This window comes from Artibeus jamaicensis, unplaced genomic scaffold (genome assembly GCF_021234435.1).
Source record: "Artibeus jamaicensis isolate MK-2021 breed Jamaican fruit bat unplaced genomic scaffold, CSHL_Jam_final contig_464, whole genome shotgun sequence".
Taxonomy (NCBI): Eukaryota; Metazoa; Chordata; class Mammalia; order Chiroptera; family Phyllostomidae; genus Artibeus; species Artibeus jamaicensis.
Genome location: NW_026521842.1, coordinates 17,139,816 through 17,159,082, shown reverse-complemented (window position 1 = coordinate 17,159,082; position 19,267 = coordinate 17,139,816). Strand labels below are relative to the sequence as shown.

Genomic DNA, 19,267 nt, shown 5'->3' with positions numbered 1-19,267 from the left:
CCTCACACCTGCTAGGCATGCTCTCACCTCGGCCTCTGCTTCCTTCTCTCTCTGCCTAGAATCTTCTTCTAGATACTACTGATATGGCTCCCCTGCCTCATCCTTCTTTAAATCTGCTCAGTTGTCATCTTCCCAGCAAGACTTTCTCACCACCCCAAACCCCCCTCCCACCTCTGGCACTCCACACCCTTGCCTCGTTTTATTTTTTTTCTGTTACATCTGCAGCTTCCCAACAGATTACGCCATTTACTTAAAAAAGAAAAACCCATTGCTTATTGCCTGTTTCTCTCAACTAGAAATTAACAGTTAGAAGCACAGATTTTTTTTGGTCTGTGTCATTTCTGCTGACTCTCCACAACTAGAATACTAGATGCTCAATACTGCAGGACCTCAGACAGAGCAAGGCTGGTGAGGCTGGGAGTAGCTGGTGAGCTCCTCTGCTAAATCTGATTCTAGTTATGGAAATAAACCTACTACACCCAATTTTTCATTGGTGTCTTGATTTCTGAGCAGTGCCTCAAAAGGCAGTAGGAAGACAAGTTTGCAGAGAAAGGCCCTTTGTAGAGTTGTCCGAGTTGGCTGTAGTGAAACCTGAGGGCCCCAGAGGCAAGGTGCCTAATGCTGCTATTTATAACTAAGATTCCAGTGTATGTTTTCCAGCCACACTTACTCCTTTCAGCCTCCCCTGTATGCTCAAGTCTGTCACTCAATTAACTAATGGCGTCTTTAGTCCCATTATGCATTGTAGGGCTCCCCTGGCTCAGTTCTTTTTTTAAAAGAGAATAATGGGGTGTTCTGTTCTCAGAGGTTTAATTTTTTAATAGCCTTGCCAATTAAATGAAAACCTTTTTTCAACTTTTTATTATGAAATTTTCAAACATACAAAAAAAAAAAGAATGGAAAGAGTAACACAACGAACACCCAGATGCCCTCCCTCCACGTAGGCCCGACCCTTTTTAACATTTTGCCTCATTTTTTAAACCAGCACGTTTTAGCCCGTGGGTGTGGGCATTTTTCCCTGAACCGTTTGAAGGTAAATTGCAGATATCATGGCACTTTAGTCCTAAAAACTTCAGCCTGTTCTCCTATAAATCCATTTAAGACTAAGTGCTGATATCATCCTAATTTTCTCTTGAATCTCACAAGAAAAAGAACATTTATATGTAAAACCATAGTGCCTTTATGGAACCTAAGAAAATTAACAGTAATTTCAGAGATGGTGTAATACCCAGTCTGGATGCAGTTTTCTGCAAGACTGTTTTTTTCAAGCCCAGGGTTAGTCAAATTCACACATAATATTTGAGTTATGTTTCTTTAATTATTAGGAGAATCTCTTTCCATTTCTAAAGAACAAAATGTATTTAATAACATTTTAATAATTTTTTTTAGTGTTTTTAAAAAGAGAGAGAGGAACATTGCTTTTTTTCCTGCTTATTCATGCATTCATTGATTGGTTCTTGTATGTGCCCTGACTGGGGATCAAACCTGCAACCTTGGTGTATTGGGATGACTCTCTAACTAACCAGTGGAGCTACCCAGCCAGGGCTGATGCTATTCGAAGACTCCAGGACAGTTACCATATAGTGGTTTGTCCCTGTGATGGTTATGTAGCTTTCCTGGAAAGATTTTGTGGAGTTTGTTGCCACAACCTGGAAAAGGCTCAGAAAGGTCAAAAGAATAACCGACTATAGAATGAACAAGTTAGACCAAGAGAAACTGGGACTCTTCAGCCTAAAAACAGGGAAGTCAACAGGAGATGATAGAAATAACAGTGTATTAGCACCTTCCTGGGTGCTATTTATTTCTTTACAAGTATCTTCCCGCCCCCTGTTCTCTAGGGAGACCGGTGGTCATACGAAGTCATTTGTGTCGTGCTGCACAGCTGTGGGGTAGCAGGACTGAGGCTGAGCCCAGTCTGCCTGGATGGCTCCTGCCCTCCACCTCTGTGCTCTACTCCCTGCTCGGGACTTCGGCACGGAACCTCAGAATAATAGAGTCGGGAGCCACTCCTAGACTTTCTTTTTTTAAAACAGTAATAAACATTTATTATCTCACAGTTTCAGTGGGTCAGGATTTGGGAGTGGCTTCTCTGGGTGGTCAGGCCTGGGATCTCTCAGGAGGTTGCTGTCGATTTGTTGGCTGGGCCACAGTTCTCTGAAGGCTGGACCAGGGCTGGGGGCTTCAGTCCCTGGGGGGAAAGTGGTGTCGGGGGTCATCAGACCTCAGTTCTCCCTCTACCCCAACCACTCGTAGACTTTTGAAGGAACTTGTTTTTAGATTATCTGTTATTTTATAGAAATATTTGGAATTCACTAGGCCCCTCACTGAAACTGACTGAAAAGAGCAACAGACTCAGAAAGATTTGGAAAGATCCTTTATAGGGAAGGGAGGTTAAGGGAGGGGTGAGATGCTTAGGAGAACGAAAAAGCCTGAAGGGTAACTGGTTTCTACTTTATTATAATAGATCCTTGAATTGACCCAGACTTTTTTTTTTGCTAAGTTTAAAGGGTTTTTATCTGTTTTTTGGAGAGATTTGGGGTAGGCTTTTCTGTGTGGGAGGTTGTTTCTAGGAAGTGCTTGCTAATCTTGTTCTAGAAATCCAGTGAGATAGCTTATAACAATACAGTCACAACTAAGAGATAAAACTGAGTGGTAGGTGAGGAGGGAGGTTGGAGTATGTGGCACTTGCCTGGTCTGGCTTTGTAAGGTGTGGGGGAGGCATGGAAGGACTGCACACCCTTTGGAAATCTTCATAAACACTGCTCTTTTGGTAATTATCGAACAGCCCTAAACGAGGTTACAGCTCCCAAGCAGTGACTGGCTGGAAGCTATCTGTGTGGCCAAGTTTGGTGGTGGGAGTCGGGGGTGTGCGTGTGGCAGTTCCCAGCCCACCTAGGGTTCGGGGCTTCTGCGTGGTGCCAGTTTGTTCTGTTTTCCTGCTGTGGTTCCCCAGCTCCTCTTGCTTGCCCACGGGGCTGACTTGACCTAGTGTTCTGGGGACTGTGTGAATCTGAGCTGCCTGCCCACCTCAGTCACAGAGCCAGGTGTCGACTGGTCTCGCCTTCCGGGACTAACCCAGGGCCGTGAGACTCTGTGGCTGACTCACTTGTATTACAGTTGTATTGCTTAAAAACTTTTTCCTTATTTCAAAATGAAACATTTTCAGGGTTGAAAACAGCAACACTTTTTAACACAAGTAAGAAAAGAATAAGCCCCTGAAATCCTTCATCCAGAGATGACTCCTGGTGAAATTTCCTCAGGGTCCCCTAACCTGTTTCTTTCCTTTTTGCCACTATTTTTTATATGGGTAGGGGGATGCCGCCTGACAGGACTGGTTCTTCCTCTGTTATGCCATCAGTATCTCTCCTTATTTTATGGCCCCGCAAGTATAAGCAAACAAATAAGTAATGTAGGTGTTAGGTAGTTAACCTAATAATCTAAAATGTTTAGAAGAGTACAGCCTTCCTTATGAACCTTATACAACAGTGATGACAATTAGACAACTATTCCTTCCTTTCTTTTTCCCATGCCCCAAGACAGATTTGAAGATGCAGAAAAACGTTGCTAGGGGAGTTGGAGTAGGTGAAGTGTGAGCTTATAAGTTACACAGTCTTAACTCCGGGTGCATTTGCTTTCTTCCATTCATGTTGCCTTTTGTGTCCAACAGTGGAGAACACACAGCTGACCCTGAACCTGCAGACGGAGAACAAAGGCGGTGTTGTCTCAGGCGGTGAGCTGACAATTTTCCTGGACGGGCCGACTGTTGATCTGGGAAGTGTGCCTAATGGCAGTGCCGTGACAGACGGTGAGTGCTGCCCTGCTCCCAGGGGTGGGGTGGGGAGTAGAGGAGGTGTCCAGGGTTTGGTTCTGTACCAGGTCCCTGGGTTTGGGTACAGCTCAGCCGGCCCTGGCCATAGCTACCCTTGATTCTTTTTAGCATCCATAGCATGATCAAAATCATGACATGATTTTACAAGGACAGCTTTCTGATAAAGGACCAAAGTAAATGTCAAGTCTGTGTAAGCACTGCTTGATTTGAGAGCTGAGAAAAACACCTTTTCATCCCACATGGGCTTTGGAAAATAAGATGTCTTTATTAAATGTTACTGGGCCCATTTTTCTTCATCCCAGTACAGTTAACCTTCCTAGGGAGCTTGAAGGTGTCTTTTATGAGATGGTATTGGTTGGGAAAGGGGACTCTGTGTCTTAAGAGATTCGCACTAGCAAAATATATACAGAAGCAGGAAATTTGGAGTGTTTCCCGCTATGTCCTGAATGTGGGCTGTTTGTTTTTTGATCTAGTTTCAAATTAGTCACCTTTGGATCTAGCAGGAAATTATTTCATGAAGTCTGAGATGGGTTGGGTTTCTCCATAATTTTTCTTGTTAAATGTGATGTAATTAAGGTACTTTCCAGGCCCGAAACAGGCTTGCTATACCTTCAAGGGAGTGAAATTTGAATTCTAATTCAAGGGCACTCAGTGAATGGTGGGGCCTTGACTTGAGATTCCTCCCTTACCTGGATTGGGTGGTGCTTGGGTATGTTTGGTGCATGGAGAAAAACAGCACCTGTATAGATAACTGAGTACTGAGTATGTGCTAGATCTTCGACCAGGTGCTAGCTAGATGGCAGGGGCAAAATTCACATGGTGTCTCCTCCTAGGAGCTTCTAATTTACTTGGTGGGGCAGGGGATGCCAGACATCAAACAAGTAAACACACAAGTAATTGTGTAATTATAATGGCGATAAAAGCTATCGAGGAAAGGTAGTGGTTGGTATAAGATTCGTGTACTTTAGGGGGTCTCATCTAAATCAGAAGGGCAGGGAAAATTTCTTTGAGGAAGCTGATACCTGCTGGAGTATAAGGAGTTGAAACAGGCCAAGGTGGGAGTGTGGGTCAGGGGTGGCTGGGTCAGAGGTGGAGGGTCCCATGTGCAAGGGCTCTGAGGTGGGAGTGAGCTTGGCCTGTGGTAGGAACAGGGCTGAGTTGTGGGGAGCAAGGAGAGTGGTGGGAGGTGAGGCCACCGAGGCAGGTCGGCTCAGATCACACAGCCTTGAAGACCTTCATAAGGATTTTGAACCCCATCCTAAGAAGCAGGAAGCTGTCAAAAGGTTTTTAGCAGAATTGTATCATGATTTGATTTTAACTGAGTCTGATTTGGCTTTTTAAAAGTTGTGATAGGAGAAATGCCCCAATTGCTTGCCCCAACTTTGTGTGGTCAGCATCTGTTCTCTGTGCCATGTGGTTGGTTGAGGTTGATCTGATGTGGAAGGTGACAAGCTAGTAAGTGCCTTAGACATTCCTGGAGGTCTTAGAGAAGAAAAGCTGTTTCCCAGGTTTGAGCCCCTCTGATTTGCGGCCCTAATCAGATCTCACCTGGCTGCGGTGCCAGTTCCTTCTCGCGCTGCTTGCTTGACTGTCTGTGTCCCCTGCATAGTGGGTCACTAATACATAGGTGAGCTCTGTTCCCATAGCCACATCGCAAGCAAGGGCTGAGCTTCTCAACCTTTGTCTTTTCTTGTGACGGACCCCCTTTCCAGGATCGCAGCCGTCTTCGAGAGAATCCAGTGGGACAGCTGTCACTCCAGAGAATCGGCACCAGCCCCCCAGCACAAACTGCTTTGGAGGGAGATCCCGGTAAGAACCCCGTGGATGAGGAGGAGCCTGGAAGATGCTTAGAGCCAATGAAAACACGCTGGCAAGTGGCGAGGAATACTTTATGTGAGAAACTGGTGGAAATTTCCGGAGAGCTTGTAACTGACTCAGTGTGCGCAGGAGGCCCAAAGAGTAATACAAAACTCAGGATTCTCGGAAGGGTCAGGGGTTGCTTGTCAAAGATCAGGACTGGCTAGGTTGGTTATTTGGATAAACGGAGCTGCTGAACAGAACTGGACTGCTTTCTATGCATCAGGTGCAGCGGCCACAGCTACCCTTCCAGGATACACACAGAAATGCTTAGTGCAGTGCTTCTTCGAATGTGACGTTTTCTGTCTGTCTGTTTCTACTTTGGGGGCTGATCCATGGTTCTCTTTGGTATGTTGGCTAGGACCTCCGTACTTAGAGTCTGAGTTGTATTATATATGTTATACGTATCATGGATGACTTCATTTTATTTACTGATGTTCCTATCTTACGCCTGTGTTAATGGTGCTAATAAGGTGTTAACCTTATTCTCGTGGCAACTGAATTCGCAGGCAGGAGAGTAGTTTTAGGTATATTAGGGAGATGGGGAGGGGGTTGGAAACCTGTTTTTATTGTTTATTACAATGTACAAAAGTCCCAGGAAGTTTAAGGAGAAGAATCATATGAATGAACTTGTAAATTTTTAAAATTTGTGGAGAGTAGGTGTATGATTGGTAAAATCTTCCCAAACAAAACCCAGGGCGTGGAGGAAAGCACTTGGAGACACAGTGTGACCTCGGCCGATACCCACAGCATCTGGAAGGGCTCCTCTGAGGATAGCCATCAGTCTCTCAGGATTTGGTTGTTCTGAGGATTTGTGAGGTTTCGGTGTTTGGAGCAATAGAGGGTTGGGTGTTTGGATCTTTTGTCTCTAGCATCATTAGAAGCCAAGGTGCTGTTTTCCTGTCGTCTTTTCTCCAAGCCTCTGCAAAAGTGTCACCTTGCACTCTAAAGACCAGTTACCCATTTCTGTGACTTGCTGGGTGACTTGCAGGTTGGGACAAATAGTCAAGTCTCACAGCGTAAGAACTGACACTACCTGACAAGTCTGTGTCCACCAAAAAATAGTAGATACCTGGAACTAGAGAAAACAAAGTCTTCAGTGGCGAGTGGCTGGCAAAGAGGGACACCTCAGCACTTCACTCTCTGAGAATGATGCTTCTTAGCTTTGCACTAACCACCCTCTTGGCCTTTAGCTGACTTGGAAAGTTTGTGTCAAACAACTGATACTTATGTGGAGCTGGAAGGCAGAGTGCAGCGTTTAACAAGTGTGGACTTCAGTTCTTGACCTATTTTATTGTTCTCTGAAGTTCTCTAGTTGAAAGACCTAGAAATCTGTCCACGGTAAGGCGATAGCCCTTCTTTGTTATTGTTTGTGTTGATGATTGGTGACTGCTAAAGCAGCAGCCAGACTTCGACAGAAAACTGCATGCATTTTTGCCACCACACACAGTAGACATTCAGTGCTAGTTAATTGTTGGCGGGCAAAGTATCTTCCAGCTCTTCAAACCACATGGGAGTCCTCCTCCATCCTCCTGGCCACTGCAGCTTTTTCATGCATGGCCTCGAGTGTTCACAGGCCTCGGCCATCTAAGTATTTATTCTGTGGTCACACAGAACCTGCTGCCATTCAGTAGCAAATGCTTTTGAAAGTATCACCTGAAGGAAGTATCTTCTGTGTCCCTAAGAACCCCTTTCCCCATTGCCACTGGTCAGTGTGCACACGCAGGTGGTAGCAGAGCGGTCGACTTGAGTTCTCCCAGTACAGCTTGCTGTGTCGATGCTCGACAAGTCACTAAGCCTCTTCGTGCATCGGTTTTCTCAGGTCTTGCACACTGGGAGTGCTCAGGGAAAGTGGTGGGGGTTTCTTTGCTCTGGAGACTGTCTTTTGCACCCCTCCTCCCACTCCCCTAACCTGAGAAATGTGACATTACTGGTGCATTCACATCAGTTAAGAGGGTGATGAATCAAACCTTCAGGATTCAAGGACAATCCTCTGCTGTCCTTGGGTGCTGGGGCAGAGAGAATGATGGGTTTCTGTCTGCTGCCTCCCAGACTAAATATTTATCTTTCACTGTCTGAAGGGTAGGTTTTTCTTGGACTTGGGTGCTATTCACCATGATCAAAGGTGCTAACATGCCCGTGAAGGTGAAGATTGCAATGACAAAGCAGCCTTTTCCTCTCCTTTTCCACTGTGTTATTAAGCCATGGAACCGGAACTGTGTAAGGGTTTTATCTTAGGGGTTCATCTACCCAAGGTCATCCAGCAAAGGCACCTTTTGGTTGCCAATCAAAGCCTCGCAGCTCCGTCTCTCAGTGAGATCTTGCCAACTCCTTAAGAATAATTGAGTGAGCACTGGCTGGTGTGGCTCAGTTTGAGGCTCTGCCGGCCTGTGAACCAAAATGTCGCTGGTTCAATTCCCAGTCAGGGCACATGCTTGGGTTGCAGGCCAGGTCCCTGGTTGGAGATGTATGAGAGGCAACCAATTGATGTTTCCCTCTCACATCGATATTTCTCTCCCTCTCTTTCTCCCTCCCTTTCCCTCTCTCTAAAAATAAAAATCTTAAAAAAAAAGAATAATTGGGTGAAACAGCTGTACTTATTTTATCATCTGGTCTGCCACATGGAAACCAGCGTGGGCTTGCCACCAAGAATTCATATGGCATAAATGTATTTGCAGACAGACTGTATTAGCACATAGTCAGTGAGTCTGGTTGATTAAAGAAAGAGTTAACATCAAAGTTGTTGTATAGTCTTTCATATAATGAAGCATTGACCCTGTGAAAATGAGAGAATGATAGTTACATTAATATGTTGGAATCTCAGAAACATAACATTGACCCAGAGAAGCAGGTCACACACACACAAAATACAGTATGATGTAATTTATATAAAGCTTAAAAACGTAAAATTAGGTCATATATGTTTTTTATTAATGTGACTTCATAGTTAGTAAAACTATAAAAAATAGAAGGGGTTAATTAACGCTGAATTCAGGAGAATGGTTATCACGGGGGAGATGGAAATGGGTGTAATGAGGAAAAAGCACACAGAAACTTCTGAGTGCTGGGAATGTTACCATAATTGTTAGCCTGGGTAGGTCCCCGAGTGTTCATCTCATTGTTTCTTTAAACTGAATGAATACAGGGTTGGCAGAAGTAACGCCTGCTTGAGTGTGGTTGGTGGGGTAATAGTATGAGTGTAATAACTAATAGTTTTCATTTGAACATTTCACCTAAAATGTCATATGGTGTGCTTGAGTGTGATATTGTTATTTTACAGAATTACGTGCTTGTGATTTTGTAATAAAAGATTTTGTAATAAAAAGGGGCGTTATTTGTGCCGGACCCTGTATATTTAATACAGTCTTTTATTTACGTGGTACATTTCACAGTAAAAATAAAAAAAAGTGTCACATACTCACAGAAAACTGAACTGTCATGGAGAAAGTGTTTGCTGTCGAGGCAGACAGATTTCAGAATCTAGGATTTCTCCAGCCTCGATAATGACCACTTACTTCTATTTCGCCCAGTTTATGTATGTAGCAGTGTAGCTGATGATTTTAAGTGGGTGCTCCACATTGGCCTTGTGTTCTCATCACTTAGGAATCTCGGGCCTGAGGATTTAGTTTGGGAAGTAGGGGAATGTTCCAGATGAAAGCTGGTCGCTGCCAGGTCATGTGTTAGCACAGCACTAAACTTGGTGGCCTGACGGGGTTGGCTCACACCATCTGGTGTTTGATTGGAGTGGGTCGAGGCTGTGGCATACCAAGGGTTCTGTTAGTGTGCCACCCTGCCCTGTGTCCTCAGCCAGCGTGCCTCATTCCAGTAGTGGAGAGTGCCCAGGGTGTCACGGGGCCCCTGGGGAGAGTGTGTGCTCGTTGGCATGGGGAATACCTACCACACCCTTTTATAATCCCCCTGTGCTTGTTTTCTTTTGCCAGAATGAGGGCTGGCTTTGGGAACCACACCTAAGTCAGTGCAGGTTTTGAAGATCTAATAGTGTGTGCCTGGTAGGGTGCATACACTGCACAGGGCTTGCCTGAAGCACTTTCCACAGCCATTCAGTGTCGTATACGCAGGGCGTATATGAATCAGGCACATGAAACTGTCAGTGCTGGGGGAGCTCAGAGAGAGAGAAAATCAGTGGAGAGGGACACGCTGAGGGCAGAGTGGGGTGCGAGTTTGCAAAGAGACTGTTTTCCGTTGTCTGTTGTTCAGCACAGACCTTAGGGATTAGTTGAGGCAGCTAACTCAAGAACGAGGGAAGCTAAAATAGGGTGTACGTGGAGGGGCAGAGATCCCAGCACAGGGTATCCACACTGGTGCTGGCAGCTCTGTTCGGAGTAACTCTTGGTTAGAAATAGTTGTGAAATTCCAGACTGAAGAGTGGAAAGCCAGGATATCTGGGTCCCGCTGCCCTTTGTTGATTCTTTGCCACCTGTGATTTTGTCCTCATCCCCAGCTATTTATGTGAAAGCAGAGGGTGAAGGTGAAATCAACTAACAGGTGGAACCCGTAGGACTGTCTTCTAGTGACGCTGCTCTTCCAAGCTCAGCCTTAGAGATTTCTTCAGACTTGAGTAATTAGCTTCTCAGTCTAAAATCTCCATAGACTTTCCAAAGTCATATGGGGAAATGATACAAAAAAGTAAAAGAATGCATTGAATTTGCTTCTAGGTTCATAAAGTTTTTCATTAATAGGTCTAAAAACTGGAAGGGATCTAAGTAAAGCAGCTGTATGTAGGGACATAAGTGATTAATTTTTCTGTACGTATTTATTTTCTATAAGAGTATATGTGTGTGTGCATGTGTGTTTGGTGAAGGGCTGGAGGTCTTAAATTTGTCTACATTTATCATCAGCTCTGAGTTGGCCAGTGTTTGGTCAGAATCTGTGTTTTAACAAGCCTCACCACCTCCCCAACCCTGTGATTTTGTTAATGTGTAAAAGTTTCAAACCTCTTGTAAGAAAGTTTTCATCCATTCTTCTTCTCTCCTTTCCTTTTTATCTTGCTTTGACAGAAACATATCACATTTATTGACTCTCTTGCCTTGGCATTCAAGACCTCCGAAGATTTAATAGCAGTATAATCTCAGGGACTTACAAAGCCCATGGTCTCTGGTGAGCTCTAAATAGCTCATCAGCTGTGTCTTGCAGACAGCCTAGCCCAGAAAGGAAAGAAAAATAAACTCAACAGGGAGTGACTCTGCTGGGAACACTGCTGGGAGTCCTGGGAGGGCCAAGGGGTATTGGGAAGCAAAAACTAACTGGGAAGAAGCGACGGAACTGAGCCTTTAGGCACTGGGCCACTCTCAGTGATTGCTGGCCGCCAATGACTCCCTCAGTTAAGATGACTAAAGGCTACTTGATTTGGAACTGCAGTTATTTGCAGATGTCACCTGTCAGCCTGAAACTCAATTGAGCACCTTTACAGTTTCCATTCAGCCTTCCACCCAACAGCTTTTACTTAAAGTTTGGCTACAAGAGCCCCGATGCAATTGTTGGGGAAGTGGAAGGGGTATTGAAAGGAGTAAGTGTGAATCATTTATTCATTCAGTGGTAAGTAAGACACAGTCCCTGCTCACAAGGAGCTCACAGCGCTCTCTTTGAGCAGTTGGCTCCTGTGCAATAGGGATGAGACTGTGGGTAAGAGCCCTATTGCATTCTTTTTTTTTTTTAAACTTTTTTTTATTGATTATGCCATTACATTTGCTCTATTCCCCCCCTCCATTCCCCTCCACCCTGCATACCCCTCCCCCACCATTTCCCCATTTAGTTCATGAACACGTGTCTCAAATTCTTTAGATTCTGTATTTCCCCTACTATTCTTACCCTCCCCCTATCTATTTTCTATCTACTGTCTATGCTACTTATTTTCTGTACCTTCTCCCCCCTTCCCCTCCTCCCACTCCCCTGTTGCTAACCCTCCATGAGATCTTCATTTCTATGGTTCTGCTCCTGATCTAGCTGTCCTCTTAGTTTGCTTTTGTTTTAGGTGTGGTTCTTAATAACTGTGAGTTTGCTGTCCTTTCACTGTTCATCTTTTTTATCTTCTTTTTCTTAGGTAAGTCCCTTTAACATTTCATATAATAAGGGCTTGGTGATGATGAACTCCTTGAATTTGGTCTTATCTGAGAAGCACTTTATCTGTCCTTCCATTCTAAATGAAAACTTTGCTGGGTAGAGCAATCTTGGTTGTAGATCTTTGGTTTTCATGACTTGGAATACCTCTTTCCAGCCCCTTCTTGCCTGTAAGGTCTCTTTTGAGAAATCAGCTGACAGTCTGATGGGAACTCCTTTGTAGGTGACTGTCCCCTTAGCTCTTGCTGCTTCCAGGATTCTCTCCTTCATTTTAATCTTGGCTAATGTAATTATGACGTGCCTTGGTGTGTTCCTTCTTGGGTCCAACTTCTTTGGGACTCTCTGAGCTTCCTGGATTTCTTGGAAGTCTATTTCCTTTGCCAGATTGGGGAAATTCTCCTTTATTATTTGTTCAAATAAGTTTTCCACTGGTGGCTGTGCCTTTCCCCCTTCTGGTACCCCTATAATTCGGATGTTGGAACGTTTAAAGATGTCCTGGAGGTTCCTAAGCTTCTCCTCATTTTTCTGAATTCTTATTTCTTCATTCTTTTCTGTTTGATCATTTTTTTTCTTCCTTCTGGTCCACTCCCTTGATTTGAGTCCCAATTTTCTTTCCATTACTATTGGTTTCCTTTGTATTACCATTCATTTCAATTAGTTTAGCTTCCATATGTTTCTCTAATTTGTGACTAAAATCAACCAGTTCTGTAAGGATCCTGATAACCAGTGTTTTGAACTGTGCATCTGAAAGTTTGGCTATTTCTTCATCGCTTAGATCTATCTGGGGCTCTGAGTTGTCCTAGAGCCATTTTTGGTCTATTCGTGCTGTTAAGTAAGCGGAGCGAAGCCTTAGTTGTTTACCAGGACGGGGCAACCCAGGTCGCTGGTTTATGACGCTGTGCGTGGGGACGTGGTCAGGGAGGGAGCAATGGCGGTCCTCTCCGCTAGCCCAGCCCGTCCAGTTACACCACACGCCTCCTCAGGCTTGTTTATCCGATTGGAATTGTGCGAGGCTGCTGTCCCGCGCAGGCTTCCCTTCTCATTGGTTATCCTCCATGTGCGGTCATTCTCCGCACGTCAATGCGAGACTGACCGACCCGCCACGCCTCTTCCCTGTGCGCTCCCGCAGCCAGCTCACTCGCGATCAGCGCCTTCAGCTGCTTGCGCGCACCACCCGGGAATTTTTTCTTGCTAACCTGCTCCGCTGCTGGTTTCGCTCCTCGTACCGGTCCAGCTGAGTATCTAGTTGTCCTTTGGACTCCGTATTGTCGATTTTCCGTGTGGCTTGGTTGTGACTGCTGTTAAAAATAGTTGTTCTTAGATTTGGTTGTGCACAGAGGCAAGGTGGTTCCTCCACCTACGTCTCCATCTTGGCGGAAGTCCCCCCTATTGCATTCTCAGAGCCAGATATTGAAAAGTAATCATGAAGATTAATTATACATTCCTTTAGGTGCTAATTTATTAGCTTTACTAATTGAAATTATACATTCTACATTATTATACATTTGCTTATTCAGATCTGTTTATTTCATAGGTGGTCATTGGTCATTTTTTCCAGGTTTTTTAAAATGTTATTTTTTGGTTACACTTTACATTCAATATTATTTTGTATCAGTTTCAGGCATATAGCATAGTGCTTCTTAGACAATCATATGCTTTATTACTTTTTAATGTATTTCAGTGATTATGCTATTATAGTTGTCCCAATTTTTCCCCCTTTGCCACTCTCTGCCTGGTACTGGCCCATTCCCTCCAACAGTTCCCTCCCTTAGTTCCTGCCCATGGGTCATGCATATGAGTTCTTTTACTTCTCCATTTCTTATACTGTTCTTAACACCCCCTGTCTGTTTTGTACCTACCAATTTGTACTTCTTAACCCCAGCACTTTTTCCCCCCATTTGCCGCCTGTCCCCTCTCAGCTGATAACCCTCCATGTGAGCTCTATATCTATGATTCTGTTTCTGTTCTGCTTATTTGCTTAGTTTATTCTTCAGATTCAGTTGTTGATAGTTGTGTATTTGTTGCTGTTTTAACACTCATAGTTTTGATCCTCTTTTTCTTGTATAATTCCCTTTAATATTTCATATAATAATGGCCTGGTGATGATGAAATCCTTAGTTTTACCTTGTCTGGGAAGCACTTTTTCTGCCCTTCCATGCTAAGTGATAGCTTTGCTGGATAGAGCAATCTTGGATGTAGGTCCTTGCTTTTCATCACTTTGAATACTTCTTGCCAGTCCCTTCAGCCTGCAAAGTTTCTGTTGAGAAATCAGCTGACAGTCTTATGGGCATTCCTTTGTAGGTAACTCTCCTTTTGTCTCTCTGCTTTTAAGGTTCTCTCTTTATTTTTAATCTTTAGCATTTTAATTATGTGTCTTGCTGTGGTCCTCTTTTATTTTTCCATTAATTTAATTTTTTAAAAAATATATTTTAAGCCCTGGCTGGCATAGCTCAGTGGTTTGAGTGCGGGCCTGCGAACCAGAGTATCGTGGTTAGATTCCCAGTCAGGGCACATGCCTGGGTTGCAGGCCAGTTCCCAGCAGGGGATGCATGAGAGGCAACCATACATTGATATTTCTCTCCCACTCTTTCTCCTTCCCTTCCCCTCTCTCAAAAAATAAATAAATAAAATATTTAAAATATATATATATATTTTATTAATTATGCCATTACAGTTCTATTTCCCCCCTTCATTCCCCTCCACCCTGCACACCTCTCCCCCACCATTCCCCCCCTTTAGTTTATGACCACATCTCAAGTTCTTTAGATTCTATATTTCCCCTACTATTCTTGCCCTCCCCCCTATCTATTTTCTACCTACTGTCTATGCTACTTATTTTCTGTACCTTCTCCCCCCTTCTCCCACTCCTCTGTTGCTAACCCTTCATGTGATCTTCATTTGTATGGTTCTGCTCCTGATCTAGCTGTCCTCTTAGTTTGCTTTTGTTTTAGGTGTGGTTCTTAGTAACTGTGAGTTTGCTGTCCTTTCACTGTTCATCTTTTTTATCTTCTTTTTTTTAGGTAAGTCCCTTTAACATTTCATATAATAAGGGCTTGGTGATGATGAACTCCTTGAATTTAATCTTATCTGAGAAGCACTTTATCTGCCCTTCCATTCTAAATGAAACCTTTGCTGGATAGAGCAATCTTGGTTGTAGGTCTTTGGATTTCATGACTTGGAATACCTCTTTCCAGCCCCTTCTTGCCTGTAAGGTCTCTTTTGAGAAATCAGCTGACAGTCTGATGGGAACTCCTTTGTAGGTGACTGTCCCATTATCTCTTGCTGCTTCTAGGATTCTCTCCTTCATTTTAATCTTGGCTAATGTAATTATGATGTGCCTTGGTGTGTTCCTTCTTGGGTCCACCTTCTTTGGGACTCTCTGAGCTTCCTGGATTTCCTGGAAGTCTATTTCCTTTGCCAGATAGGGGGAAATTCTCCTTTATTATTTGTTCAAATAAGTTTTCCACTGGTGGCTGTTCCTCTTCCCCTTCTGGTACCCCTATAATTTGGATGTTGGAACATTTAAAGATGTCCTGAAGGTTCCCAAGCCTCTCCTCATTTTTTTGAATTCTTGTTTCTTTTCTGTTTGATCATTTTTTTCCTCCTTCTGGTCCACTCCTTTGATTTGAGTCCCAGTTTCCTTTCCATTACTATTGGTTTCCTGTGTATTTCCCTTTATTTCAATTAGTTTAGCCTTCATATGTTCCTCTAATTTGTGACTAAAATCAACCAGCTGTGTGAGCATCCTGATCAGCAGTGTTTTGAATTGTGCATCTGAAAGTTTGGCTATTTCTTCATTGCTTAGATTTATCGGCTCTGGGGCTTTGAGTTGTTCTTGAGCCGTGTTTTGATCTGTTCATGCCTGTTATGTATGAGGAGCAGAGCCTTAGATGTTCACCAGGGTGGGGCTACCCAGGTTGCTGGTTTGTGACATTGTATGTGGGGGCGGGGTCAGAGAGGGACAATGGCAGTTCCCTCTGTTGCTTCCTGCTGCTGGGGCCTGCTTGGTCCATCTCACTGCTAGCTCCTTCACCGGTTTATCTGTGCTTGAATGTGTGACCGAGATCAGCCCTCTGTGGGTCCACCGCCTTTTGCTCTCAGTGGGTCAGCCCACTTCTCCACACCTGGGATCCGCCCACAGCTGCTGGCACACCTGGGTCATGCGGCCAGGTCCGTGGGTGGATCTTTCCTGCCTGACCCCACTCTGCTGCTGGCTCTGCCCCTCTTACTGGTTTGCCTGAAGGGTTCGTTGTTGTCAGACTTCCGTATAGTTCAGTTTTCTGTGGTTTTTGGCTGTGTTTTTGTTGCTCAAACTTTGTTGTTTTTAAACTTTATTTTGTGAGAAGGTGCAGTGCTTCCACCTACGCCTCCATCTTGGCAGAAGTTGTGGTCCTCTTTGAGTCCAACTTGCTTGGGACTGTCTGTGCTTCATGGACTTGCATGTCTATTTTCTTCACTAAATTAGAGAAGTTTCTTTCATTATTTTTTCAAATAGTTTTCAATTTCTTGCTCTTCCTTTTCTCCTTCTGGCACCCCTAGAATTCAGATGTTGGTACATTTGAAGATGTCCCAGGGGCTTCTTATTCTATTCTTGGTTGGGGTATTTTTTGTTCTTTTTTTTTTGCTGTTCTGATTGAATGCTTTTTTTCTTCCTTTTTTTCCAAATTGCTGATTTGAATCTCAGCTTCATCCCCTCCACTGTTGGTTTCTTGGGGGCTTTTCTTTATTTCGCTTAATGCAGCCTTCATTTCTACCAGGGTCTTTTTTCCTGCTGTTGTAGTATCCTGCAATGATTTCTTTGAGCATCTTGACAACCATTTATTTTGAACTCTGCATCTGATAGGTTCCTTATCTCCATTTCATTTAGTTCTTTTCTTGTAGTTTTGTTTTGTTCTTTCACTTCAACCATATTTCTTTGTCTCCTCAATTTGGCAGCCTCCCTGTGTTTGTTTCTGTGTAGGTAGAGCTGCTTTGACTCCCTGTCTTAGTAGCATGGCCTATTGTGGAAAAGGCACCTGTAAATTGTGTGGGGAGGAGCCTTAGGTAGTCACCAGGGTGGAGCAACCATTTTACCCCTTATGGCTCTGTGTGTGGGAGGGCTCAGAGGGGGGACAGTGCTGCTGCCTGGCCTCTGGAGATTGCTTGAGAGGAAGCTGTCTCCTCAGCGCTCACCCCCTTGCCAGTCACTTCACTTTCTCCCCTTCTCCCTGTATGCCGCTAGTGCTCTTCCAGCTGTTGCCCTGGCACTGAATCGTAGATGGGGTGGGTCTACATAAAGTTTGTTGTGGGCCCTTAAAGAGAAGTCTCTTGAGAATCCTGCTGTTTTTTGAAAAAACCCAACTGGTTTTTGGAGCTTGAAATTATGGGGACTCATATTCCTGGAGCTGCAGTCCTGGGCTGGGTGGTCTTGTCTAGGGCTAGGATTGCTCACTCCCAAGGTATTTTCCTGATTTTTATCCTCCACACATGAATGTGGGGCTGCCTGTTCTGCCGCCCCTCCATGCCTCTCTGCACCTCCTACCTGTCTGGATGAATGTGGCTTCTTTAATCCTTGGTCGTCGGACTTCCATACAGCTTGATTTTCTGACGAATCTGAGTGAAATTTGTTTTGTGGTTTATTTGTAGTTTTTACTGTAGTTGAGTGCAGAGGCAAAGTGTGTTTACTGATTCCTCCATCTTGGCCAGAAGTCTGGTCATTTCTTTGTGTGAGCCAGGAGAGATGTGCTGTGTGCCAGAAAGCTCGTGCGGAACTTTTTATGAACTCTGAGAAGGAAAGGCTGAAATCTGCAGTTGAGGGCAGTATTCATTCCACAAACCCACATGCCAGCTCTGTGCTAGGGTGTGGTAAGAAAAAGATTAAAATGGTCCTTCACATCAAGGACTATGGCATCTAGTAGGAGGCAGATACATAGGTGACAATTAAAGTTTAGTGTGATGGACCCCACAGTGGTGGTGAGTATACCTGCAAGAGGAAGATAGTGGGAAATTTACCTAAATCCACCTGGGGGATTTGTGGAAGAACTCACATGTCTGAGCTATACTTTGTAGGATTTTACAGACCAAGGAAGTGGGGTAAGGGAAGTCATTCCAGGCAGAGGGTACGGCATGGGCAAAAGCAAGGCAGGATAGAGACCTTGCATTATCCGAGGAAATATTGGTCATTTGATAATGTTGATATATCAGATATTCCAGACCAGAGCTGTTGCAAACTGTGGTTCATAGGCCAAATCCAGATTGCTACCTGAGTTTTGGTTTTGTTTTTCTTTTAAAGAACAGGGTTAGAATCACACCATAATTGTGCAGAACGTACAGACATTTCCCATATGGGAAATACCCGCTCCCCTCCCACAGCATCTGCTATGATTATACTGCACTGGAGTGGCACGTTTATTGCAATCAGTGAACCTACATTGGCACATTATTATCCCCCAAAGTCCTTAGTTTACATTATGGTTCACTCTTGGTGTTGCACATTCTATGGGTTTTGATGAATTTATAATGACGTTTACTACCATTAGAGTGTCATGCAGAGTAGTTTCAGTGCCCTGAAAATCAGCTGTGTTCAGCCTGTTTATTCTTCCTTCCTCAACTCCTGGCAACCACTGATCCTTTTAAAGTCTCCATAGTTTTGCTTTTCCTAGAGTGTCGTTTGGAATTATTAAGTATATAGCTCAGATTGGCTTCTTTCACTTAATGTGTTTAAGTTCCCTCCATGTCTTTTCATGGCTTGATAGCTCATTTCTCTTTAGGCTAAAGAATATTCCATTGTCTAGATGTGCCCTTGTTTCTCCATTCACCTGTTGAAGAACATTTGGCTGCTTGAGTTTTGACAGTTATGAACAAAGCTGCTATAAGCATTTGTGTGCAGGTTTTTCTGTGGACCTGTTTTCAACTCCTTTAGATAAATACCAAGGAGAGCAATTACTGGATCATATGGTAAGAGTATGTTTAATTTTGTAAGAAACTGCCAAACTGTCTTCCAAAGTAGTTGTGCCATTTTGCGTTCTCACCAGGAATGAATGAGATTCCTATTGCTCCACATCCTCCCAGCATTTGGTGTTGTCAGTGCTTGGATTTTGGCCATTCTAACTAGTACGTAGTGGTCTCATTGATGTTTTAATTTGCATTTTCCTGATAACGTGTGACATAAGCCATCTTTTCATAGGCTAATTTGTCAACTGTATACATTCTTTGGAGAGGTGTCTGTTTAGGTCTTTTGTCCAGTTTTTAAATTGGATTGTTCCTTTTTTTATTGTTGAGTTTTATGAATTCTTTGTATAGTTTGGGTGATGCTTCTTTATCATATATGTCTTTTGTGATGATGTGTGGCTTGTCTTCTTATTCTCCTGACCACCTGGTTTTATACATTATATTTTATTTGAGTTCAGCTATACTCATTAATTTACATATAGTCTATGGCCACTTCTGTGCTATAATGGCAGAGTTAAGAAGTGGTGAGAAAGACTGTGTGGCCTGCAAAGCCTTGCTATCTGGCCCTTTACA

General features: G+C 43.8%; 1 protein-coding gene across 4 annotated transcripts in view; it reads left to right on the top strand.

Annotated features, from left to right (window-relative positions):
• The window catches only part of WWP2 (WW domain containing E3 ubiquitin protein ligase 2), a 150,792-nt gene that overhangs the window by 60,262 nt on the left and 71,263 nt on the right, over window positions 1-19,267 (top strand). For all 4 annotated transcript variants that reach the window (XM_037162639.2, XM_037162640.2, XM_037162641.2 and 1 more), the window contains exons 5-6: window positions 3,668-3,805; window positions 5,542-5,638. In XM_037162639.2, coding sequence (XP_037018534.2) covers window positions 3,668-3,805; window positions 5,542-5,638 — 235 coding nt within the window. The remainder of the gene's footprint in view (window positions 1-3,667; window positions 3,806-5,541; window positions 5,639-19,267) is intronic.